Source organism: Protobothrops mucrosquamatus, unplaced genomic scaffold (assembly GCF_001527695.2).
Source record: "Protobothrops mucrosquamatus isolate PMUCROS unplaced genomic scaffold, P.Mucros_1.0 scaffold1398, whole genome shotgun sequence".
In the NCBI taxonomy this organism is placed as follows: domain Eukaryota; kingdom Metazoa; phylum Chordata; class Lepidosauria; order Squamata; family Viperidae; genus Protobothrops; species Protobothrops mucrosquamatus.
In genome coordinates, this window is record NW_015387583.1 from 416231 (window position 1) to 442973 (window position 26743).

At 39.7% G+C, this 26743-nt stretch overlaps 1 protein-coding gene across 1 annotated transcript in view; it reads right to left on the reverse strand.

The window, feature by feature from the left end:
• Window positions 1-6048: 6048 nt before the first annotated feature.
• The window catches only part of LOC107292631 (protein ITPRID2), a gene marked incomplete at its 5' end in the record, with an annotated part of 36927 nt that continues 16232 nt past the window's right edge, over window positions 6049-26743 (reverse strand). The window contains 9 exons of the mRNA XM_015821742.1: window positions 6049-7181; window positions 7993-8116; window positions 12397-12795; window positions 13708-13773; window positions 15875-16025; window positions 18056-18183; window positions 19314-19391; window positions 21045-22238; window positions 25483-25574. Coding sequence (XP_015677228.1) covers window positions 8006-8116; window positions 12397-12795; window positions 13708-13773; window positions 15875-16025; window positions 18056-18183; window positions 19314-19391; window positions 21045-22238; window positions 25483-25574 — 2219 coding nt within the window. The remainder of the gene's footprint in view (window positions 7182-7992; window positions 8117-12396; window positions 12796-13707; window positions 13774-15874; window positions 16026-18055; window positions 18184-19313; window positions 19392-21044; window positions 22239-25482; window positions 25575-26743) is intronic.

Genomic DNA, 26743 nt, shown 5'->3' on the forward strand with positions numbered 1-26743 from the left:
TCCAGAAGCAGTGAATGCTCCAACACTGGAAGTTTTTAAGAAGAGACTGGACAGCCATTTGTCCGAAATGGTATAGGGTTTCCTGCCTGAGCAGGGGGTTGGACTAGATGACCTTCAAGGTCCCTTCCAACTTTACTATTATTATTATTATTATTATTATTATTATTATTATTATTATTATTATTATTATTATTATTAAGTGTAGGTTGAGGGTGAGAAAGAGCATGTTAAACCAGTCCCAAGCAATCTCTCATATTTAATCATATTTGATCTGCAAGCATATTTAATCTCTCATATTTAATCTGCAAGCCTGCAGTGACCAAAATGGATAAGCCACTGGCATTTGCCTGATTTATTCACCCAGCTCTAATTGGCCTAAAGACAGTGGTGACTCCAATTGGCTTCATCCAGGCACAGAATGGCTGCCAAGACCCTACAGAGGAATTGTATCCTCTCCGTAACTGTGAGTCAGAAGAGATGAGATGAATGGATACGTAAATTTGATGAATAAAAAAATAAATAATTTATAAGGAAGATGGGACTAGGTCTCAGAACATCAGCTACCCGCACTCATGAGTTTGTTAGTTGAGAAGGATTTATTTGCTGTGGATCTTTTGATTAATCAAGGAAGTTAGGCTCCTTTCTATTTTGGTACCTTGTCTCTTGCCTTGTGTGTTCCTTGTTATTTTGCAAATGGTATCCTGCTTGGGACTCATCACATTTCAGACCTCAAAATTGCTACCAGCGTTTAGGCTGAATACTGACATAAAAATGGCCACAATAATGGATGCTTAAAGTGCATCTGTCTCCTTGCCAAAGAAGACAAAACCTGCCATGCCCTATCAGCTCTGGATTAAAAAGCAGGATCTCAAGGCAGAATATCTGATTTCATGAAAGCCAGGCATCACTTATGTACAGTACTATGCCTAATTTTGAGAAAATTAAGGTATTCTTCTAACAATTTATCTATTCATAACAACTGGTCTGCCTTGATACTTTAACCCAAACAAAATTGCAAAATCAATTTGTAGAAATAAGAGATTAAATAGACCCAATCTTATGTTGAAAACATTTTTGTTCAGTTTATAACATCCTGCTGGCATGGAATTTAGATTAAAATTCTGGTTTAATGTATTTAATTGGGAAATAATCTACTATTTACACATAGTGCCATGATGAAAATCAGTTCAGTTTCTTGGAGTCAGCAGATGTCAAGAATTAGCATTAAAAAAAGATTTAGAGGAAGAGCATCACTACTTTGCTCTCTCCTGTGCAGTACTTTAGTTATACAAAGTTAAAACAGAGCTGTAGAGCTCTTCAAAGACACATTTGAAATGTCCTCTTCTTCTCAATTTGCTTTACAAACCAACACTGCCTTCTCACTTCTAAGGCCAAGATGAGGGGAGCTCAGGGACAAAGAAGTAGCATGATCTTCTTGGATTGAGACATTGGGGGCAAAATGAAGAACAATTGGATGGCCTTTTGGCCCCAGTTATGATCAGTTCAAGACACCTCATTGAGCCAAAGCAAATTTACCTCATATAATTTTAGAGGAATACCTGAATAGGATATAAGGCTACAATGAAAAATGATTCTTCTCTCCACATTTATATGTTGGATTTATAGTAGAAGAGCAAACAAACCACTTTTTCAATTCAGAAATGAGGTTTTCCTCAAATAAATGAGAATTTATAATTCAGATAGGTTGACATTTCAAGCTTAGAATTTTTTTTAGTGTTCTTTTTATATAAAAAAAATAAAAAAATACAGCAAATGCAAATCAAAAATTGAAGACTGAAGTTACATATTAGTAACACTGAACCCAGACTAGGAAGGGCTGCTACAACTATGAGGCAGAAGAACATCCTACCATAAAAGTTAAGAATGCTCTTTATTTCATCTCAATCTCTACAACTATGAGGCAGAAGAACATCCTACCATAAAAGTTAAGAATGCTCTTTATTTCATCTCAATCTCTACAACTATGAGGCAGAAGAACATCCTACCATAAAAGTTAAGAATGCTCTCCATTTCATCTCAATCTCTGGTGAAAGCAGGGACCTGACCGTGTATCAAATTGCCATTTTTCCCTTCCCCCTTTTTTCTTTATATCAGGTCCCCTCACACTCTTATCTCCTGCCAGGTAGGATGGGTAGAAACTATTGGGGCAAAGGTATTCTCTAAGATACCTAGACTTTGGACCAATTAAATTCTTATGTGCTTACATAATTCATTCAATCCAGTCAGACAGAATGCTTGACAGCATCCTTATAGTAAGGTACATACTTATAAGGGTTTGACGTCCAAGTTAAGGACGACTTTAAGTGTCTCATAAGGATACCCTACTGAGGAAGTGAACGTATTGTGACCCTACGGGGTTATCATGTTACAGACGCTAACATGCGGTCGGTCTTAACGAACTAAACCACTCTACCTGTCGAGGTATTTAACCGTGTAACCGAAGACGATGAATCAAAGCAGAAAATGGCTATAAAGGAATCTGCTTGTACATATTTCTTAGGCAAAGGAAACAGCATGGGAACTGGTCCAGTCCCCAGAAGGGGAACAAAAGGTTAAAACATAATCACCATTCCAAGCTAAATGCAGATCAAGACAGCTTCACACGTTTACTGTAGAATTTAAGAAGACATTAGTAACCATTATATCATTAAGCTAACATGTGTTTTGGCCATGTCTCCTTTTTACCATTGTATATCTTAATAACTCAAGAGCCAGTATGTATATTCAGAAATTGCACTAAATCAGAAACAAACCATATGTAGATTTGTGTTATGTATGTACTGAAGTGATTAGTTCTTTGGACTATGATTCTGGAGTTAAAGGTTTAAAATCCTAATCCCAGGGTTGTTGTGATGATAACTAGAGGACTATTACTTATGATACCTTGAACTTCTATAGGAAAGCCAGTGTATTTTATGGCTCTGCATGCATGAAAAACAATTTGGAAGAAGTGCTTTGGACCTAGCATAAGTATAACATATTTGTGATATGCTAACCTTAAAAAAAAATTCCAGTCTTTTAAGAATCATTTTAATGAGTCAAATCATTAATGCAACTGTATCCTTAATTATTTTTGAAGTATTTAGGGGTAGCCTGGTAACAAAATGTTCGGAAATCTATATAAATAAAAATGTAAATGTTCGTTTGTTCAAAATCTTAAATCTCCGAAAGTTCTTCACCGATTGCTTTGAAATTTTGACACAACGTTGCATTCGAATACGCGCGTGTTTTTATATACCTATATTATGTAGATGTCACACCTGTGACAGGTAAAAACATGCTTTTTTAAAAAAACAGCGCCATCTGTTGGATGTAAAAGCAACACACGCTACGATTTTACAATTTCATTTCAATGTTTCCGATTTACGATCCATTTACGATTTCCAAATTTCCAATTTTATGATTCCATTTCAATGTTTCCGATTGCATTGTTAAATTGAATTTTCATAGATTTTGATTTATTTTCATTTTGATTTAATTATTTCGTGTGACATTGCGTTGGAATTGATGCAATGGAACAAAAAATATTGTATACCCACAAGCATTGTGAAATTAAACATATTAGAAACGTGTGCTTTCTCTTTTCTTTCTTTTCCATTTAACCAGACTGAGCCACAGCAACACGTGGCCGGGTACAGCTAGTATATATATATATTAAAAGAAAGCAGATAAGACAATAAAAACCACCATTTTTAGTAGCTTTAGATAATACAAGTTTAATTATCACTGGCTTGTAAATCTGGGGCAATGATCTGGCAGATACAGAACTGTGGATGGTCATTGATCCAAGTACAAAAAAAGCAAAATTCTGAACAATGCAAGTATTTCAAGCAGGTGGATACGAGAATGATGATAACAGTATAAGCAAGGACTACCAAGAAGATGATTATTTTACGTCCAGGACCTAAAAGCAGGGTGAGGTAAAAATTCCTGCCAATGGAAAAACAAACTGCTCACATGAGCTAACACTGAGTCAAAAGTGCGAAAAAAAACCCTCTCAGATTATCTATGATCTTAAATAAACTGATGCAGAGCCAGAAATAAGAATTAGCTGACCTTTGCACGCACACAGGTCCGGAGCTGATTCTCTGATGCAAAAATCTCATGTAAATATGCCCAGTCTGTAAAAGGAAGTAATAAAGCATGGAAAGTGGGGCAGTCCAGGGCTTTGAACGAAAAAAGTTATCTCAGAAAATTTGGGAACACAATTGAGAGAAATTATCTAATTTCTTTTTTTTTCTTTTTTCTTTTAAAAAGGTTCTTTTACTAAAAGAGCTCCTTTTTGTACCCTACCAACTAAGGAAACATTTTTTGCTTTTGAATCTGATGTGCTGGCAAATATTTGGTTCAGCCAGGAATCAGTTCTGTACTTAGCAATACCTACCACAGTACGTCCTGCACGCCATCTTAAGATGATCAAGTCTGATTTTGTTGGCTGAGAATGATTGGCATTCTAGTCCAATACTAGAAGGGCGCTGGGTGTAAACGTTTGAATTAGAACTGCCATCACAGACTCTTTTGTAACCTTTCTTGTTTTGTTTCTAACCAAGCTTGCAGAAGTTAAAAAAAATTACTTTCCACTTTGTAACATTTTAGCCAATTGCTTTGGACATGTTGAAATGAAAACCTAAAGTTTCTGAAGATGATATATTGGTTTTTTGAGGAATATCAGACTTCAGTCAAAATAAAGTTTATCATTTTTCTTATCTATGAAAGTGGGCTGGAACATTTTCCAAGTATGCAAAGGATAAAAACTTAGTACTTGAATGGCGATATTTTTTATAGATTCAAGGGAACATAGTTTATTTCCCCAAAATAGTTAAAACAGTGAACTAGTGTTTCTCAGCTCAAAGGAACAACCAATTAAATAGCTACAAACTCCAAACTATGTTCTAAATAGTTTCATAAGTTGTCCATATTTGAATTATGAGAGCACTTGGGATTCTTTCTTTTTCTTTCTTTCTTTCTTTCTTTCTTTCTTTCTTTTCTTTCTTTCTTTCTTTCTTTCTTTCTTTCTTCTCTCTCTCTCTTCTCCTCCTCCTCCTGCTTCTTCTTCCTCTTCCTCCTCCTCCTCCCCCCCCTTCCCATAGCAACTTTCTTATGGCTTCTGTTTTCAGAGTCAGTATTTCATAAATTCAAAAATAATTTGACACATAGTGTAGAAAACTTGGAATTTGGGAAATATAAGTTAGTGATGTATTGAGCCTTGGATAGAAAATCCAATATATTGATACTGTAATAGCATCAACCTGGATTGATGTAGACATAAAGCATTTTTTCTAACTCTTTACTGAATGAGCAGCATGCTCCTGCAATTTGTCATTGTCCTCAACATGATCATTCTAAAAAAAAAGAATGCCAAACTCGGTAACCAGGATGGAGACCGTCCAACTCCTCCGGAGTTTGTTGAATTACAGTTCCTGATCATTGGCCATTCTAAGTGGAGCTGTAAGGAGTTGCGGGTTTAGCAAATTCTGGAGGATAGCAGGTTCTCCTTACTGAAGTATGTGTGATTCAATAATTATCTGCTTCGTGAGGTTGGGCAACTCTATCCAAGAACGTCATCCCGTTGGCTTGGGTTTTATTATGTATCCATGCAGACACACTCATGGTGATAGGGAGTCTATGGAAGGTCAAGTAAATTTGTAGGAGTCACTGTTTAAAGTTACTTCAATAAGGAAGAATTGAGTAGCAACAATAATAGCACTTAGACTTATATATGGCTCCATTGTGCTTTACAGCACTCTCTAAGCAGTTCACAACATCAGCATATTGCCCCCAGCAATCTGGGTCATCATTTTACCAATCTCGGAAGGATGGAAGGCTGAGTCAACCTTGAGCCAGTCAGGATTGAACTCCTGGCAGTGGGCAGTGGGCAGAGTTAGCCTGCAATACTGCATTCTAACCATCGTAACACAAAGCTCCTAAATGGCATCAAAGTTATGGATGAAATTAGGACTCCCAAATTCTTCTAAATATTTTGGTCTCCAGTATCAAAATGTAAGAAGACACATCATTACATCTATAGGCAAAATAAATATTTTTATTGGCACAATAGCCTTTTTAAAAAGGATTTAGCCCTTGGGTGTATATTCCCAATGCAGTTTTTTGACATACTTCTCCCAACATTGTTACATGTTTATGAGTCACTGATTATTTAACAGAATCTTAATTTTGTTAGCTGAAAACATTTTTTTAAAAAAAAACATGTAAGGTAGTTTGATTAGCATTTAAGACATGGCTATATTCCAACTTTTGAGCATTACTGTATTAAACTATATATTAAGAATCACACCTGCTTCCATTTTTATTGGATGTGGTGAATGTCATTTTCTTTAGGCTGCAGAAAAATGAGTGAAAAATTTCCCCATAACAGCAGTCTAATGCTAAGCCCATGTTGTTATATGCCACTTGCTTTGCCTTTTAAACTAGTGTTTTTTTCCCCAGACTTGTTTTAACAGGCAGAGGAAATGGCTAAAAACCACCTCTTAATATAATTGCAGAGTAGTTCATACATTAAGTTAAAAAAAAATATCCCAAGAAAAAAGGGAAGGATAAAGAAAGCAGAAAAATATATAAATCTTTTTTTAAAAAAGTTATCTACTATACAAAGATAAGGCTTTCAGTGTAAGCATCTGCAGTAGTTTTAAGTAAATTCATGTAATTTTCTAAACTCTCTGCAAACGGCAGCTTCTCCCAAGCATTCATTTGTACAACAGCTTCTTCTCTTCTTTTTAAGTGGCACTTGATAACAGCAGTGGAAACGATTACCCCAAGCTCTCAAAGTGAAACAGTTATTGCACAGTTAAGTACCTCACAGAGGTCAGCAGGGACTTTTGTTGTTGTTGTTTGAAACTATAACAATCCTAGGCTATTTATAACCAGGGAAGGTCCAGAAATCTTCAAGTCTCAAGAGGAACACGCAAATAAATATTAAGGCTTGCAAGATAATCACAATTCTCTTGATCATTCACGCACATCAGTAAGATGAAAAGTGCCTTGATCTTAGTACATAGACCTGAAATGGGAAGACGTGCAGCACTCAAGTCACTGTTGCATACAACAGCAGTCTCCTCTGGCATCAGGAGAGCAGACAGATGCATCCATCTACATATCCCAAAAGGAGGCATCCATAAGGCTCTCTGGATCACAGGCTAACCCTTGGGAAAAGAAACAAACACATTATGTGAAGTCGGGAAGATAAATGCCTGGTTATTTATAGTACTAATGGGATATACGTTAATATTCTAAAAATCATGTTTTTTAATCCATACTTGGATTCAAGAGTAGTTGCAGACAGGGGGCTTTGGAAACTTATTCAATCAACAGGACACTCCGTGGTTTAATTTTAAATGAGAGGTTTCTAGTACTCCCCTTACATGTGATTTACTAACTTTGTTCTGGGGAATTCTGACATATCTAGAAAATTAAAAGTGGATTTCTCCAGTCAAGATCAGTAATGATGGATATGTTTCTCTCGATGGGTAGAGAAAATTGCTTTTATTTGCAAAGAACGGCTCGGGCATGTTCTATGTAGATATTTTAAGAAGCACTCTGTTAACTACAGTCCCTTAGTGAGAAACAAAGGAAAGGTGAGAGACAACATGTATATGGTGGACTATGTCTCCATTCTATAATATTTCCAGCTATGTAAGTATACAGAAATACATAGGAAGAACCACATCACAGAGGAAAATACTGTTGCTATTGTGTCTTTAAGGCTAGTCTGTTTTATACAGAGTAAATCCAATTTCTGATAATCTCAGTCTGGCGTTATTAGTTTTAATGCAGTTCTTCTCACTCAAAGGGAACTTAAAAACTGGCCATTTAAAAGCAATGCTGACTTGACAGGATTCATAGATAGGGCATGACCGTATTACTTAAATGTTAGAAATCTCCTATGTATTATGTATAAACCTTCACCTTTTTATCAAACAGGTCAACTAATAGGCAACCAACTGAAGATCTTACCTGTAGTACCGATTCAGGGCTGGGTTTCTTGCTTAGAATTAGTTGATAGGCCTGGGGCAGAAACAGCTGCTAACAGTCCACTTACAATTTCCCGCCTGATTTCACCAACAATGGACTCCTTGATCTAAAAATAAATCACAGCTTAAGTTATGGTCTCTACCAGATACTTTATTTATACAGACCTATATAATTCAACCAGCCTCACAGGTTCTGATTTGGAAATCCTTTTTTCCTCAATTTTTATTCCCTACTTCGGAGTGAAGTGGAGGAGGTGGGAATCTTTTCCCATAATTCCTGCTCAGTCTTCACCTGTCTCAGCAGTTTCAACATTTGGAGGAAGTGTTAACACAATGGCTCTCGTGCTCACCCAAAAAAACAGAGCAGTTCCATAGTGAACAAAATGGCTGGGTTTTCCATGTACGACCAACTACATCATTTCTTCTGATGCACCAGAACTCAGTGCATCAGATTTCCTGAGCCATATCAGTTAAACACCTTTCTGCTGTATTTTTTATCTTGTGAGACAGGGTGGGCAAGTCCCTTTTTTTTCTCTCACCCTCTGAGCTCCTTGGACTAAGGCCACTGAAAACTAACAGTAGTTTCCTACTACTCTGAGGTACAGTGTAGTTTATAAGCCCTAAAGCAGTCATATCACAGTTAAAAAACAAAGACCCCCCCCTCATGTGATGTGGCCTTGCATCCCCAAATTTTCAATGCTGTTTTTGCTATAACAAATATTGCACACCGATAGCTACAGGATAATCCAATTACAACACCAACCAGATTTATATAAGAGGATAAATCACTGTGTGGTTTAATTGCCTTAGTGTGTTGTATAATCCCAGATGCTATGGTCTCCGAATCATGATTAAGCTTTTTGTATGCGATGCGCAAAGCCTGGCACAGCACTATGTGCGAATCAGTTATAATGTCAGTGACTAAATTAGCACATTCCGTTTTCAACCAGTTCCCTCTTTCTCTTCCAGTTAGTCCAGGAATAACCTTCCTTTGAGCGAGAAAAACAAAGCTGGTTGCCCTGGACATGAAAGATGTGATCCTGATTGGGGACCCTTGGGAACTGTAATCAAAAGCAACTGGATGGCACCAGTTTGCCTATCTCTATCCAAACAGTCAAGATGGAAGAGATCTCGCCAAGTCTGCCCTTTCCATTTAACTCTGTCCACCAAGCAAGACCCATCTGACACACAGCAATGTGTTTCTCTGCTTTGATAAAGTGTTCAACGACCTTTAGAGAAGGGCTGGAGCGGCTGTCTTCAAAATCAAAGGCTCTTAGTTCTAGCCCCACTGATTCTGGAAGATACTCAAGAGTAGCAGAGCAACAAGACTATGAGTACACTTAATGGAAATCATCAGTACATTTGGAAATTATCATTGAAAAGGCTTCCTGAATTAGTACAGTGGGTGACCGAAGAAAGAGATGAATCTTTCTGAGAAGAGGCAAGTTGTGTTCTACTCCTAACTTAATAACAGTCAGACTTCCTGTATGACCTTGGCAGGAAGCTGTAAGCCCTCAGCACTGAAGTTTGCTGGCTGGTTCAGAGATACGTCTGCACTGTGAGATATAAGGCGTACAACTTTTCTACTGGAAAGTAATTCTAAAGAACAAACCTGGGACCCGAAACTATAGCTGACTATATTAAAAGGACATTAAAAGAGAGGGGGAAGGCAGAGAAGAAGAGAATCACATTCCCATATTTTCTGAAAACCAATACTCTGCACAACAAAGGATAATCTGTTTACATGAAATAAAGCTTTTCTGCTTCTGGAAAAAGCTTATAGGAAATGGAGATGTTTCAGCACATGGACATTATTTTTCTCCAATAAAACATCCATTATCCCTTGCAATAGTGCACCAGAGTCTTGAAAAAACTTCACAGTAACTACTAAAAATCACAGACTGTCCTTTTCCTCAGTATCAATCCACTCACAAAAGACTTTACTATATTTTCGTTGTGGTTTGTTCCATTCCATAAATAAAAGGTCAGAGTGTAAGTTTTTCAAACCAAGACAGAACAGTATCTGACTTCTTTAGCTTTTAATATTTTTCTGTAGGAGGAATGTATTCATTTATTCTGAAGGGTCAGAAGGCTTTTTTTTTCATTCTAGTAAATGGAGGTCAAAAGCTCAAACGCATTACAGGCCACTCAAAAATGCTCTGAAACACTGTTTTTTTTGTTAGGCCTTCACTTTGTCCCATTGCAAAGAAAATAATTCAAAGACACAGGAGACAAATCATCAATACACCGTAAGCTTAACATTGTGAACAAGTATCAAGAATGCATATTAATAAGGCTTTCTGCAATAGAGTCGTTCTGTTTTAAAAGCAAACAAAGCCTGGCTAAAGCTTTGAGTATTTATGAGTCTCGAGTATACAGTGACACACATCACACCCAACACCCCCTCTTCCTGCAACACATACGACATTCAGCAAACTGACCAACTCTGGAATTTGCAAGACAGGAGCTGTACCCTTCCACCCACTTACCTGGAGAGCAACCAAGAAAACTCAATGGAACTTCTGTACAGAAATGTGTAAGAGGCCGCAGTTACAACTGTTTGAAATTCAGACAGTCCACTACATCTCCACTAGTAGGCACCCGTTGCGTGAACGCAACTTGATGTCTTAAAGCACTCACCCCTTAAATGCCATGAGATTTTTGGCAAACCCGTGTGAGCGCTTTCAAAACTTTAGCCATTTTTTCATACAGTATAACTTAATTATACCATTATGTCCACATCTGAAGAAGGGCTAGGCATAGCCATCACCGAGAAGAAATTATATGAAAGGCAGGTCGTGTCAGGTTTTCTTTAAGCTTGGCCTCACAGAATTAACTGAAGGAACAACAGTCAGAATATTGTGAATCAGTGGCAGATGTTTATAATGTATCTCAAAGTTAGAATGGTCAATCTCTAAGGATGGCCATTAATACCATAACACCAATCAAAATGTGCATTTAATTCATGTCTTTAGGATAGTTTGACTGTCTTCTACCTGTGTAGGAATCAGCCTATGTGCACACAATTTGCATGAATAACATGCAACAGTCAATCAACCCTATCAGCTAAGACTATATTTTGGAGTAGTGCACCCCTCACCAGGCCTTTCTTGCTATCCAAAATCAAAATGACTTGAATCATTGATTAAGCTATGCAGGGTCTCCTCTGTGAGACTGAAATGCATTCAACTAGTTACCAAAATTCTTAGCTTGAAGGTCCTTGTAGTGACCAATCGTATTTTTAAATACAATGAGGTATTAGTTATATAATGGTAAGGGCGCAGACAAAGCATATGGTTGCATGCAGCTGAATTTTCTGGAATTCCAGCATCAGGTGGAGGAAACATACCTCAGTGCCTGATGGACTAATACTCTGGCACAGCATAACTTGTTCCAAAGATCTGAGAATTTGTGACTTCCACAAATCCTTGGAAATCTAATAACCACAAATGACTAAAAATGGCCTAACATCCTAGAAAAAGCCACTGGAGAATATAGATCATGCTTGGACTATTTAAGCATTGCCGGTTTCCAATTATGTGAATATACTCTGAAACTAAGAATATAAAAAAGTCTTCCTTTAATTTTATTTAAAGTGATTCTCACACTTCAAACAATCAAATTGGGTAGGTCCATACTGGGCTGATTTAATGATTAACAAATATTCTTTCTCTGCTTAGTTAGTAAGGGCTAAGTACATATGCAGAATAGAAAATATAGGATTTTCAGCCATGTTTATTTATTCACTTATTAGGATTATATCCTCGCAACTCTTGGTTCATAGAAGTTTCCACTAGAGCAGTAGCCCCCAACCTTTTGGGCACCAGGGACCGGTTCCACGGAGAGAGGTTTTTTCTGCAGACCGGAGGGGGTGTGGTTTTGCATTCTGCCTGCATTCTGCAGATGGGGCTTCGCTTGTTTGTGCGGACCAGTTTCTGGCTTGCCGTGGACTGCTGCCAGTCCACGGATCGGGGTTGGGGACCCCTGCACTAGAGGGCCTCTTTCACTCCATTTGCTGTTAAATTCAGCTTTCCTTCTTTCTGCACAGTTTCTCCCCAGAAACTCTGGGCTGCTACTAAAGGAGGAAAAAACTTGTATCCATTTAGTATCTCTTAGTGGATGAAAAACAGTTGACTAGTTGACTGTTACATTTTTTAAAAAAATAAGCAATTAGCCAGTTGTAATTGACTAGCTGGTCAGTATCTTTTTTTTTTTTCAAGATGTTCTCACCCTTTCATCAAAATCCATTTGTTCTGTTTCATTTCTTCTTGCCCATTTTTAGCTACTAATTTTCAACTTGAACTTAGGGAAAACCTCTGACTTAAAGGGAGAGAGACGGCATAAGCAAGCCCACACAATCCTCCCTGTAGGAAACCTCTGTCCTCACCTCTCGAATGACTTGCTGCAGTTCCTCATTCTCCACAGACTTGGACACTTCCTCAGCTGTAGGCCCAAGGGGTAACTTTTCAAGTGTCTGCTCCACAGTGGACTTGGATGTCCAGGGCTCCTCTGACAGCTGCCCAATTCCTGCTCTTGCTGGGGGAGAGGGCATCAAGGCTACGCTTGCCCGGTAGACCTTTTGGCTGGGCGGCCTGCCCCTTTCAGATGACCGCCCACGGGCTTTTCGGCTGGCTTGACTAGAACACACCGAAGAGGAATCAGAATGGGCGCAGGGTTCAAATGTAGATTCCGAGCCTTCAGGCGGAGGAGTGTGCACGCCGGGTTCGCCCAGTCCCAACCCCAACTCCGATTTCAAAGATGACTGCTCTCGAATGAGTTCAGAAACCTGGGAATTCAGGAAGTGGAAAGAATCAGACAAGAGCATAAACATAGTATCTTGTTTTGGGGTCATAAGCTTTATTTTAAATTACCTGACAACAACCCTGCATCCCTAAACCTTCCATGAAGAGTAACAACACTAATAAAAGTAATAACTGGCATGGGCCTAGGTTGCTTGAGGAAAATCTTGTCTACATTTACACTGATCTGTCCTGCCTAGACTGGCACAAAGTATGTGCTATGGATCCCATTAGCTAGAGAATTTTGCCTGGCAGGGTCTATGGGGAGAGCCTTTTCTGAGAGATTTCTACGAACATCTTGTCTCAGAGAGGAGATTGGCTTCTGGGTACCCAGGCACCTCGGAAAATCCTGCCTTCTAAAAAAAATTCCAGAAACTACTTTGGAATGGCAAGGAACTAGTCATCAGATTCCCATAAGACGCCTAAAGCATCTTTTTATATTGACAATCCTCAACCTCTAACTCTGTGTTTCAATTCTGATGACTTTTTACGATTCCCTTTATTTTACAAATATTTTTATAGTGTTTCCAAAATGCTTCTTATGGAGGATTTCCCCTCACTTTCAGGATCAGCTTGAGTAAGCGTGTGTTTATTGGGGGATGGGAAAGAGAATAAACTCAATCACCCCTATTCCTCCAAGTGAAATCCTATACTGGATATCAGCCTCTAAATCATCAGACACCCACTTTTATCAGCATTTATCTTATTTATCTGCTAAGTTACAATTGAAATCAAATAGAACACCTTAGTTTCGTATTTTGCTTATACACATCCATGACATTATGCATAGTCCTGCATCATAATGAAAGAGAGGCATGTTGCTTTTTATCCTCCCCCCAAGTCAACTCTCTGATTAGTAATTCTGCACATTCCTGCTTTGGTTGCACAGGATTACTTACTGGCTCCATCACATTCAACGGAGAAGGACATGACAAATTATCAATGCTTCTGCTTCCATACATCCCCTGGAAGGGAAGAGAAAGGAGAGGGGGATTAAACATTGTTTACTTGCCCATGCATTTTGAGATAAGGGTGATCGAAAAAGCATTATACAGGTAACCCTAACCCAGGGGAAGGCAACCTTGGCTCTTTTATGACTCGTGGACTTCAACTCCCAGAATTCCTGAGCCAGCCATGCTGAGGGAAAAGGGAGAGGTTTCCATGCTGAGCCATGCTGGCTCAGGAATTCTGGGAATTGAAGTCCATGAGTCATAAAAGAGCCCCTGCCCTAACCCCTTACAACCACAATTGAGTTCAAAATTTCCATTGCTAAGCAAGACAATTGTTAAGTGAACAACTGCATTTTACACCCTTCCTTGCCACGGAATACACCCTTGTTGAGGGAATACCGCAACTGTTAAGTTAGTAACATGGTTGTTAAATCTGGCTTCCCCACTGACTTTGCTAGTCAAAAGATCGCAAAAGGTGATCACGTGAGCCTGGGACACCGCAACCATCACCAACACATGCCAGTTGCCAAGCGCCCCAATTTTGATCATATTACCATGGGGATGCTACAAAGGTTGTGTGAAAATGGTCATAAGTCACTTTTTTCAGTGCTGTAACTTTGAACGGTCACTAAACGCATAGTTGTATGTTGAGGACTACCTGTAATGAAAAAAAACTGAAGCCTATTTTAGAACTAAAAAGGATCGTTTTTCTATAAAGGTAGCAAGAAAGAAAACTATTTAATACATCATAAGCCAGTGATGGCGAACCTTTTAGAGACTGAGCGCCCAAACTGCAACTTAAAACCCACTTATGCATCGTCGGGTGCCGGGTGGGTGTGGCCCATTGGGTGGGTGTGGCTGCAGTGGTAACAGCAGACTGGGTGGGACTAAAAAGTTCAATCAATCAATTCCAACTTTGCAAGATCTTTTTTTTTCCGTGAGAAGTTAAAATTGACTGATTGATTGAACCTTTTTTTTTTTTGTGGAGGTGGAGGCCTAAAGTGAAAAGATTTTATAAAACGCAGCTAAGGCCTAAGACTGGGGCAACGGCGTGCGTGCCCACAGAGAGGGCTCTGAGTGCCGCCTCTGGCACCCGTGCCATAGGTTCGCCACCACTGTCATAAGCAATTAAGTTCTCACCCACTCACCCCAACCATCTCCCCCAACCCCCGCAGCTTCTTTCATCTCTCTCTCGTATTTGACTGTTCCTCTTCCAGGGGGGAAAATAATCTGTCTGTATTAAAGGCAACATTTGATAAATGTGCATTCCGCAGATTTACACTATCTATAAAAGCTTAAGCTATCCATCTATGAATCATATTTTCTATAATTTAGTTTCTTCCGGTTCCCTATATAAAACTCTCTGTGCTCCATTTTTAAGGTATAATTCTTAGGTCTCTTGAATTCTTTTGATTTGACCAGGTGTTCCGTCAATAACTCATTCTCTTACCCTTCGTTAGGATCATTTCATTACGTATTGACTATTATTTAACTTGACAATTACTAGAATTGCTTAAATCTAATACAGATGTAGTCCTAAAGTAAAATTGTTCTTTCGGTGCATAGACGTCCTTGACAGCCAGCATTTTACCAGATTCTTCAGCCTACACCGAGAGAAAAATAACCTTAGAATGAGCTGAATCTGAATCTGCACGTCTTCCTCATCTGTGTGGGCTGCCCAAACATTCCTAATATTACTTTGTATTTTGCCTCCAGCCAATGTTCCCAATATTAAAATCTATTAAGCTATGAAACACAGATCCACCTGCAGTCACCATAGCCCAAAACAAATTGCTCACTTCATCAGCTGCACAGACTGGAGGCGGAATAAAAACTGGGGGTGGGGCAGGAGCATCAACTTTCCTTCCCACCTACACTGCAGCTTTACTTTCCTTATGCAGAAGCTACCCTGAAATTATTCTTTGCTTGAATAGAAGTTGCGTCTTTAATGAGATCAAATCAAGACAGGGCTTCTTCTCATCAGGCAGCGGGTAATTTGTACCTCTTTGGGTAGAAATGATCAGGCTAATATCATCACCTTGGCTTTGTATTGAGCAACTGTACATTTTTTGATAGACACAAGATGCTTGAGACAAGGACCAAACACAATACCCACCATGAAGGTTTGTTGTCTGTAAGGTGGTGACTCATGCATGCTCCTAAGCTGCTCTTCAAGAGCAAGCAGACGTTCCTCTAACTGCATTTCTAACTCCTGAAGCTCCATTCGAACCGATTTCCTCAGAGTCTGGAGCTGGTCAGCTTCATACCTAAATCAAAAGCAAGTTCCGTGGGTCAAAAAGAGTTTTCTCATTGAGTGGACCATAACAAATAGAAATACTGACAATCATCTAAAACAGTTGAGGAACCTACCAACCCTGTCAATCCAGGGACATGCAAGACTATATAGACATTCACATGAAGAGATCAGTGAAAAGAGCTGGAGTAAACTCAGGTGGGTTCATCTGCCTAATTCTAACAGACTTGAGCTTTTAAATTTGTTTAAACAAGCTAAATATTTAATGTTCAATACTGTATTTGCCTACAGTATGTACAAAGACATCGTTTTCTACAGAACAGAGATCCAGAATTATTTTCATAATGCACTGTCCAAGGTGAAGGTAATCATGACCATGTAATTAATGCCTCCCAAAAAATCTTAAGTTAGAAGTACATCCCAGAACATCACCAGCATTTCATCCAGGTGATTGCACCGAAAAAAGGATAAAAATGCTGATAAGAGGAAATGATGGTGTAAAGTGGATGAGGCCCCATCAAGGACACAGAGATATGTCCAAGATTCTTTTTGTTTCATGGACTGTTTTTTAGAAGGATTTTTTTTTTTGCTTATTAAGCCTTACATTTAGGGCTTATGCTACATCTGTAAAAAAAAGAATACTACGGTTAGGACTCAATAATACAGTCTCTCCCTAAGTCCAAAACATTTTGTCTTAAGTCCTATTTTACTATAAATAGTGTCGTCCAATTTGTTAGGTGTCCTTTACTATAATTACGTTCACGATTTCTTTGAATTTCTTTCTTGTACTAAAAGTCTTTCATAAACTTCACCTACATTAAGTTCATTCTCCTTATCTACATTACAGACACAAGGAAGAGAGCTGACCATAAGTTGTGTGCATAAAGGAGAGAATGTGCTGGATTAAGCAATAGTATAGATGTAATTTGGCGCACAATCCAGGCAACATTTTCAAACCGTCAGGGGACAACTTCTGCAGAAAAAAATGGATTTGATATTTGATATTTTGAAGGGTTTCAATTCATAATGGGGCCAACTTGGTAGACCTCACAAAAGCTAAATTAAAAAGGGCTAACTTAAGAAGGGATGTTTAAGTAGCTATGAAACATTTTTAATATATTGCTATGCTTTCCTCCTAGAACATTTTGTGAATAAAAAGGAGTGACTCAGATTAAATTAATAACTAGCCCCCAAAAGCAGATAGCCTTGGGATTACTCACAGTTTTCCAGCTAAATGTACTTTGCAGGTGTAATATAATATAATGGTATGTATGAGAACTTGGAAGGGCAGAATCTTAAAAATTGTACAAAAGGTTAAGTCTCTCTTAAGCTGAACTCAACTCTTGGTCACTTCTTAAACATGTCCAGGCATTTTTCTTGGTAAAAAAATGAAAGCTATTGGCCATTGCCTTTTTTTCTACAAGCCTTTTTTAATTTTTTTTTTAATTGTCTAGTTTACAGCCAGGAATTTATGTGGCATCTAATTGACAACGAAATCTGCTTCATTTTTCCAGTCATGATTGATTATAAGTATGTTTAAAAATATAGTTGCACGAATACTATACATACTATCCAACCCAGTATGGATATAAAAAGGTTTCTCACAAGATTGGGATCTTTCTTGCTGGAAATATCAAAATCCAAAAGACTAAGAACTTGAACTGATGAATAATCAAAGAGAAAGAAACTTACCAAGAGAGGAGATCATAGCAAAGGACAAAAAGTTGATCCAGTCAGAATGAGCAGGAGAAAGATGGTGGGAAAAGAAAATGCAGGGTGAGAATAGTTGCTGCAATTTGACATCAGTGGTGATCACAAAAAGTTGTTTTAGCAACAAAAGCAGAACACTGTAGGAGCAGAGGGCGAGCAGTGGGACTTTTACTTTGTTTAGATGGACAACAAGAAGGAGAACCATGTTTAAGATTAATTCAAGATTGCATACCTAGAAGGGAAAAGAAAGTGCTCAGAGAAAGTAATGAATGGGAGGATTTTAGTAAGTAGAAAGTAGGAAGAATTCTTTATTGACACAAATGCCACAGTTACCTCTCTTCTTCGGTCATATGTTGATAAACAGCTGTCTGCTGGCGCAACATGGCCAATTCTAAATCCATCATTTGAGTTCTAAAGAGGTTTAGGTTCCTTCTCACCACTTGAAGATCTTGGAAAGTGTTCTAGAAAAACAGACCCAAACACACACTTGAGCTCCAGTTTGAAAGACAATATCCTGGCAACATATTCTCCTGGGACATTTAATTAAGACTGCAAGGGGGGGAGAGATGTCAAAAAAACTGAAAATCCTGCTTTATAGGCTGACATTCTTTCCCCCCAGCACCTGCTAAAGAATTCTTCATTCCAGAAAAAAACTCAGAAAGAGGAAGATGAAAATAACCTCAGTGCAGTATTCCTGACTCAACAATGGTAATTAGGATCAGAATATTGGTCATTAGGCAACAGAGTTGCAAAGTGGGTTGTCATGTGACCACCTCACTTAGCAGTGAGGAAACCTTAGCAGTCTCCACTGCCATCCTTAGGTGAGGACCTCACATGACTGCAACTTGCGACTTATTGCTGGGGAAGCCAGCAGGAAATCGCAAGTCCAGGGCGGTTTGCAAGCAGGCCAGTGGGTGGTGAGTGTAATGGAGTATGACTGAGCAGGGGTGGGGGGGTGGGGGTAGGAGCTGTGGCACCGTGCAAGCATGGCTAGGCAGGCAGACAGGCATACAATGTGGAATGTGGGCAAGGGGGCATATGTGCTGGGGTGTATGAGATCTCTAAAGAGGGCTCCTTGGGATAGAAAGTGGTAGGAGTAATTTACCCGAGAGACTTGTTATCTTCCCTACCGCCTTCCCATTGATTTTGCTTGTGGGAAGCTGGCAGGGAAGGTCACAAAGGGCAATCACGTGATTACGGGACATTGCAACTAATATAAGTGTGAGCCAGTTGCCAAGTGCCCAAATCAAGATCATGTACCCTTAGGGATGCTATGATGGCTGGAACTTTTGAGGACCTGTCGCACGTACCACTTGCTCAGCACCACTGCAACTTCAAATGGTTGCTGAATGAGTAGTGCTTAACCGGGGATTACTTATATGAAAAAGTACAACCAAAACATATAGCAAACCATTTTTCATTTTTGAGAAGGAAGGCAACAGCCAGCTAAACTTCATCACAAAAAGGCTTCATTGATATACACTCAAAAGTATATACATACAGATAACATGGACACCCTGGAAAATGGCATCTTTATATCTGTTTCCTAAGCTTGTCTATTATGGATGAAAGGAAGAAAAGTGTCATTTACTTCATAGAGAGGTAGAATGGATGATCTCTGAGTACTGTAAGAAGCTCCAGTGAAGTCATGAGTTCTCATCATAGTGTTCTAGGGAGAGGAAAACAAACATACGCCTGTCAGTTAATTTTAACCCACCAGAGGCAACTTAGCAGTCAAGCCCTGACACAGCAGACAATGTGAGAATGAGTCATGGACTTACAGAACGAGAGATGGGTCTTGCACTTTATGCTTTTCTAGAACCCAACTTGATGGCTGAATTCCACTATGGTGAAGCAAGAACAGATTTTTGATCCTCAGCCTCCAATCGAGGCCCGTCCCTCAGAACATTCCTTCTCTGTTTGCAGATGTGGGATTACCCTTCAGATTGGCTCTGCCTCTATTGCAGAATCTTAGACTTCTAAAGAATGTGGTGACACAGGCAAGGAAGTTCTAGCACTTGGACATATAGACAAATAGCATCCCCTCACTTGAATTGATGCAATTTCACAGGTAGCTGCAGGATTTTTCAACTAAGCAAAGGAATAGTTCTAGATTGAAAACCCGTCTCCACCCTTTCCAACCTTCTCTAAATAGCAACAAACACCACCCATGGAGTTATTTATCTGTGAAATAGGTTACACACAGACACTCCCCTAGAGTTGTTTAAACGTGGCTAGGCCAGTATACCCTGGGGCTTTACGAACGAAAGATTTCAAGAAAAAACATTACATTCCATAAACAGAATGAAAAAGCAATTTCACATTTAGTCAATGGATTTCACAATACAACTAGTTAACTCTATTCACTTTCTGCTTGACAATCCATAGGGGGGGGAAATATGCCTCTTCAGTTCTATTATATGTAAACGAGAGATTTTATATTCAAAAGTATGTTCAAAAAGGTTAAATCTCTCCAACACTTCCCTCCCAAACATAAGCCTTTGGCAACCATCCTGCAATATGACAGAGATATTGCATGACAGATATTGAGTACAAATAGAGAAAAATGTTGCCATGCTTTGTGGAAGGAGGTTGCTAAAAGAAGGCTGTCATACTAAATGAAAATGTATTAGTCAGAGAAGTAAAATACAATAATCAAAACATTCAGGTTAGTTGTCTTCATTACAAAACATGGGCCACAATCCCAGAATTCCCACATTTGCCCCTTTTTTTCAGTTTCATGAATGCTGTCTAGAAATTTGCATGGCATATATTGCCCCATGCTATGTTTCATCCTCTTTAATGTACTTGATGCATGCTTTTTCTCCAAGGAGGAAAAAAATAAAAAGTTCAAATACATGCTTCTTAAAGAATTTGACTTTTTTATATATTTTAACTTTAATTTGCGTATGTAAGAGGCAGTGTAAGCCATTGGGGAAAAGGCGTTTTATACAGATCTGGGTGTTCAAATTTTAGTTTGGTGGTTGTTCTTGAGCCAAAATCCTTTCGTCTTAGCATCACAATAATTGACATAGGAAAGCTCTGCTTAACATTCCTTTGATATCAAAGAGTATGCATCTAAGTAAGAAAATAATGGCAGGTTTCCTTTCCCCTTGGTCCTGTCAGCCTTAAACCATTAATATGCTTTACCCTATTTCACCTTCTAAGCTACAAAATTTATGTTATGTTGGGCAATTTTTCCTATCATGCACAATGATCCACCCCATATGGTGGTGAAGATGGACATTGCAATACAGCATATATGGATGGTTCTAGAACAGAGGAGGACTGGATTATAGCAACCGACTCCACTTTCCCTTACCTGTGAAAGGTTTTGCAAAGAGTTTCTGATTTCATGCAACACTCGTCTCAGCTGCATTTCAACAGTGGAGGGGGAGTTTATGGAATGAACCCGGTGGGGATGTCCAACGTGCCTCAACATATGAGGGCAGCCAAAAGGGGAGGGCAATCCCCCACAGGAAGAGCCAGGGGTGCTTGGGATGCTGTGTGTACTAAATGTCCTCATGTGGCCCTGGAAGTGCAGGTCTGGAACGTCAGAGTGGAGAGAATGCAAAGAACACGATGACTGAGACATGCATGGTGGGAGGTGCAAAGGGCAGCTTTGAATTCTGCTACGAGCAAACTCATCCGGCCCCTTGTTTCCAATGGGTTGGGGAGGTTCCTTCCTCATGGGTGTTGGAGCAATGTGGAGGGTAGATTTACATACAGGAGTAGAGTTCTTGTCAACGTCTCCAAAGGACGTTTCTTCTGGGGTATTCTCTTTCTCAGGATCATCTTCTCTGTCATACTTGTATGTGAAAGAAGGAGGGCCACACACCATTTTCTTGCCTGGATTTAGCTGGAGATTCACCGAGGAGACAACTCGCACCGGGTTGAGAAGTGTAGTTGGGAGGGACTGGGAGCGTCTCAGAGGATAACCCAATTCTGAGACGTGATGCCTATTCTTAAAAAGAAGGTCTTTTGATTTGAGCAGGGGGCGACCTGTTCTGGGATTGGAAGGCACACTGTCCTTTCTCTGGGCTCTTTGTAAAGCAACATTAACCAGCTCCACAGAAGAAGGAGAGGAACAGCTACTTTCTAGAGATGATAGCGATTTGAGAACATGGTGAGTTTTATAGGCAGGGAACTCGCATTCACTGCTCTTATCCACATCACTCTCTTCGCTGCTTTCATCCAATGCTTCAGATTCTGCTTCACGGACTGAAGAAACTTCATTTCTTCTTTCTAAGCCAGCTCTCTCAAACTCTTCCTTTTTGCCACTTGAAGAGAGTCCATCTTGACGTTCCAACATGTCCTGGCCTCTTCCACCCACCTCAGATACCACCTCTTTCCCCTGTTGCTTCACTTCCAAGAGGAGGAATTTCTCATCAAGCTCGCTGAAACAGCACTCTGGCTCAGCAACTGGCGTCTTGAGTTCTTCGCTATAGGATTTCACAGTGTTCTCACTGTCACAGCTATCAGCGCTGCTTCCCATGGCTTGCAGCGAGTCGTGCCCCTGAGGAGAACACATGGGAGACAGGGTGGTGTGAGGGAAAGAAGGATTAATAACATTATAATAGAAAACAGAACGCTCGCCTCTTTTCATCAACATGAAAAAGGTGGTTCTACCACAACCGCAGCATACCTTGTTAAACAATGCAATTCTATTTCAAGATTAATTTGTTCACTGGGATTCCTTTTTTTTTTTTTTACTTTCTCCAGGCAGCTGCTTACACATTTGGCTGCCTCTGACAATTTCACAGAAACTCAGGGAAGGCAGTTCTTTAAACCTCCATGGACCCAGCTTTCGTTGCTCAAGACAAGTTATTTCTCCATCTCAGAGAATTTTTTCAGACAGGCACAACGTGGGACATTTCCTCCTGGACAAATCACTGTTTTGCAACTGCATTTGCAGTGAGGCGATCAGTAGGCCGCGTATAAAATATATAGGCAGTATTTTTTTTAAGGTAATTCTCAACTTACAACATAGTGATCGTTCAAAGTTACAACGGACCTGAAAAAAGTGGCTTTTCTACTTTTCACAGTTACGACCCCCATGATCATGTGATCAAAATTCAGATGTTTGGGAACTGACTCATATTTATGATGGTTGCAGTGTCCCGGGATCCTGTGGTCAGCTTTTGCGACCTTCTGACAAAATCAATGGGGAAGCCAGATTCACCAGATTAACAACCATGTTAAGTAACTTAATAACTGTGGGGCTTCACTTAACAACAGAGGCAAGAAAGGTTGTAAAATGGAGCAAAACTCACTTAACAAATATCTCACTTAACAACAGAAATTTGGGGCAGAATTATGGTCGTAAGTCGAGGACTACCTGTATATTGCTTTTATTTCTCTTAGTTAAATTTCACTAATAACATTTTTTTAAAAAAAAAACCAACTTAAAAAGTATTCCCAATTTTAATTGTAAAAGATATTGGAGGCTATAAGGTATGAAAATCTGGAAATCATTGTCATAACTTTGGTAACCGTTATCAAGACTTGTAAAAAACAAAACAGATCTACTTTTAACTTGAGAAATCTTGACATTATCTAAAGGGTGGTTGGGAAATTCTAGGGAAGCTTACGATATAAGGCACTTACTTTCCCCAACCCTGCTTATCTCCAATTTCCAAAACTCATTATTTATTTAACCGGCTCTCGACCTTTAAAGTCCCAAGTAGACTGGAACTGAAGGACGGCCCTCTTGCCCTTCTGCTAACTTAGGTTCCCCTCCTTCTGAGCCTTCTTCTGTCTGCCTTTACCAATAAAGTCTGGCAGGCAGGAGTTATTTGTCTTTGAATACAGAGAGCCTCCACCCTTTCCCTTTGTGTCCTCAGCACCGCACATGAGTTATACAATCTCCCATTCCAAAGAGGAACTGGGTACACGGAGTCCCCGAAGCTCTACAGTCTCGGTTTTGCCCACACACTTTGTTTGTTGTCCTCCTGGTTTCTTTATTAGGCATCAGGCAGAGCCATTATTTATGCCATCGACTCCAGGGAAGCAGGAAACCAAGCGCACTTAAGACAAAGAAGTAACAGTCAGGAAGTAGGACACACAGACCCTGCAGCCCTAAATACATCCATGGAATGGGAGGGAGTAAAAGAGAAACATTAATCCAAAGAGATAGCGGTGTTTCGTTCTCTCTCTCCCTTTCTTTCTCTCGGTGTGTGTTCAAATCTTGCATGACTGCAGTGGAATGGGAAGTTCTCTCTTAGTATAAGATAGTCAAGGGAACAAGCCAAAGGCAAGAAAAGTAAATCCACAATTTAAAAAACAAGTATACTTCCTATGTTTTTTATTGTGTTTCTGATTTTGACAGTGATGTCAAATCCTTCTTAAGTAGTGAATTTAATAGATCTGATGTCTGAGTAAACTCATTCATAATTACACCACATAATTCCTTTTTAAAAATTATTTAGATCCTTTTTATAAATCTGCTGTTCGGTCTCATAGCCTCTTTAGAAATCTGCCTTTACCAGTCTACCCTTGGGCAAAGAAAATTCCTTTCCTCACTACTCCAATGAATTCTTTCTCTAAAGCAGAAAAACGCTGGTATAGAAAAAATTGCAACTTAATTATAATTTTCACCCTTCCTTTCAATTTGTCCTGACACTGACTTGGTCCCCTTTTGTTTATCCTGAGCAATGGGGGCCTGCTTTGTGGCAGAAAATGTTTGGGCTCAAAGAATGGCTTTTGCATAGGATAAGAAGGAGGTCCATACACTCTTGTTGGCATCACTGCTCTAAAGCAGGTGTGTCCAACCTGCAGCCCACAGGCCGCATCCGGCCCTGGACAGTTAGTAATGCAGCCCCACAAGATAATAAAAAATATTAAAATTAAAGGAAGCTTGTTAGTTATATCCATTTACTATTATATATATATATTATATAATAGGCAAGTCAAAATGCTGGGCAACCGTGCTCTAAAGTGATATATCTGCTTGCTTCAGTTTGACTGATATAAAATGGGTTTCCGCTGGAGCATCTCCAAGCTTAATGGGTCATAAAGTGAGTCATCTACCAAGAATTGCAGGTCATAATGCTTCTGTTCAGTATTTCACCAAGCAAAATACAAGAGTATGGAAAATGGGTAGAAAGCAAAATGTTGTTGATTCCGATTTATGTGGCAGGTATTCAGCAGAAACATAGCCCACTTGGTAGCAGCCTCAATGTCACTCAGTGCTCTTTCCCGAAGAAATTTACAAAGCCATGGCATAAACTTTTAGGTTCAAGAAAATAAACTGGCATTTCCAGAAATATTTGGCTGATTAAGTTAAGCTTTTAAAGACTCTTCCCTATTCAGTGCTATAGGCCAGAGGTCCCCAACCTTGACCACTTTATGACTTGTGGACTTCAACTCCCAGAATTCCTCAGCCCGCATGGCGGGCTGAGGAATTCTGGGAGTTGAAGTCCACAAGTCATAAAGTGGCCAAGGTTGGAGACCCCTGCTATAGGCAGTTGTGAGTACTGCATTTTTATACTGCTGCTGGTATTGTATCTGGAGAGTGAGGATTACATCTTGCAATCACAGTGGAAAAGAAATAAGAAATAGCAGCTCTTTGTAGCTAGAAGATTCTGTTGCAGCTCAATCCAACCATCCAGGTGCAAAAGAGACGTCCTGTTACTGAATTAGATTCCTAGAAAACAAGACCTTTCCCATGTTTCCTCCAGGAATGCCGAAGGGTCCCCTTGCCCACACTGCAGACTGCTTAGAATGGGGAAAGTAGAAATGAAGCAATCCAAGAAATTTACCTGCAGTTGATTGAGCAAAAAGCAGTCAGTGGAAGAATCTTCTGCAAAGCCGCTGCTGTCAGAATGCTGACTTGCTGATCGTAAGAGCTGATCTATTAGTGGGGGTGAGGAGAACGGGAAGACAAGAGAAATGTTAAATGCTCAGCAAATCTTCCAACATGTAAACAATTCTCCATTTAGCTGGCAAGAGGATACGTGCATTTATTCATTCAGCTGAGAGCCCTGACCTACCAACCCAAAAGCCGGCTTTCAAGCCTAATTGTTTCTCTGGCTCTGTTTAGCCCTTAATTGGGCCTTTAGATCAGTGGTTCTCAACCTTTTTAATGCCGCGACCCCAACCGGTCGTAAGTCGAGGACTAAACCGGTTGTAAGTCGAGGACTAAACCAGTCGTAAGTTGAGTACTAAACCGGTCATAAGTCGAGGACTACCCAACCGGTCGTAAGTCGAGGACTTTCCCTGCCCGGGAGCGCCGCACATGCGCGGTTCCGCCCCCTGCGCTGGCCGAGGCGTAGCTGGCAAGCGGCAGAGACGGAGCAGGCCGAACACCAGCTGGCCCAGCCCAAGAGAGGTAAGGCACCCGCCGGAAAAGGGGGGAAAAAATGGCGGACAAAAAAATGGCGGACAGCCTTGCTTGGCGACCCCCATGAAATGGTTGATCGACCCCAAATGGGGTCCCGACCCACAGGTTGAGAACCACTGCTTTAGATGGTTAATTTCTTTCTTTACATTATATGATGACACTTTATTCTGAGGTGCTGGGGCCACCCCTCATTTTATTCTCAAGACAAACTTCTGGAGTGAACAGTACTGAGTATTATGATGTAACCTAAAAGGAGCTAATGAAATTCTCTGGTTACGACTGGACTTTGAACCTAGTTCTCCAAATTCACAATTAACATATTAATTAATGAAACATCATTCCCCCCCCCCCAGAAATTAGACTTTCCAATCCTGCTGATTTTTTGCAAGGTACTAAAAACCTGGCTTTGCCATGATGTCTAGGATCCTGATAGCATGAGTGAGCTTTTTTCATGACTAAACGAGTATTTATAAACATTCTTATCTGCTTTTATTTCATTTTTTGTCAGGTGCAAGAAATCAGGAAGCCAGGGGGTTCAAATGACTATAGGTTTATTGTATGCTAAAGTTTTCCACAAGAATCTGAACTACTAATGATCAAAGCAAATTGGCGGTAGATAAGAGTCAATGAAATTCAAGATAGGCTGGACTTTAATAATAATAATAATAATAATAATAATA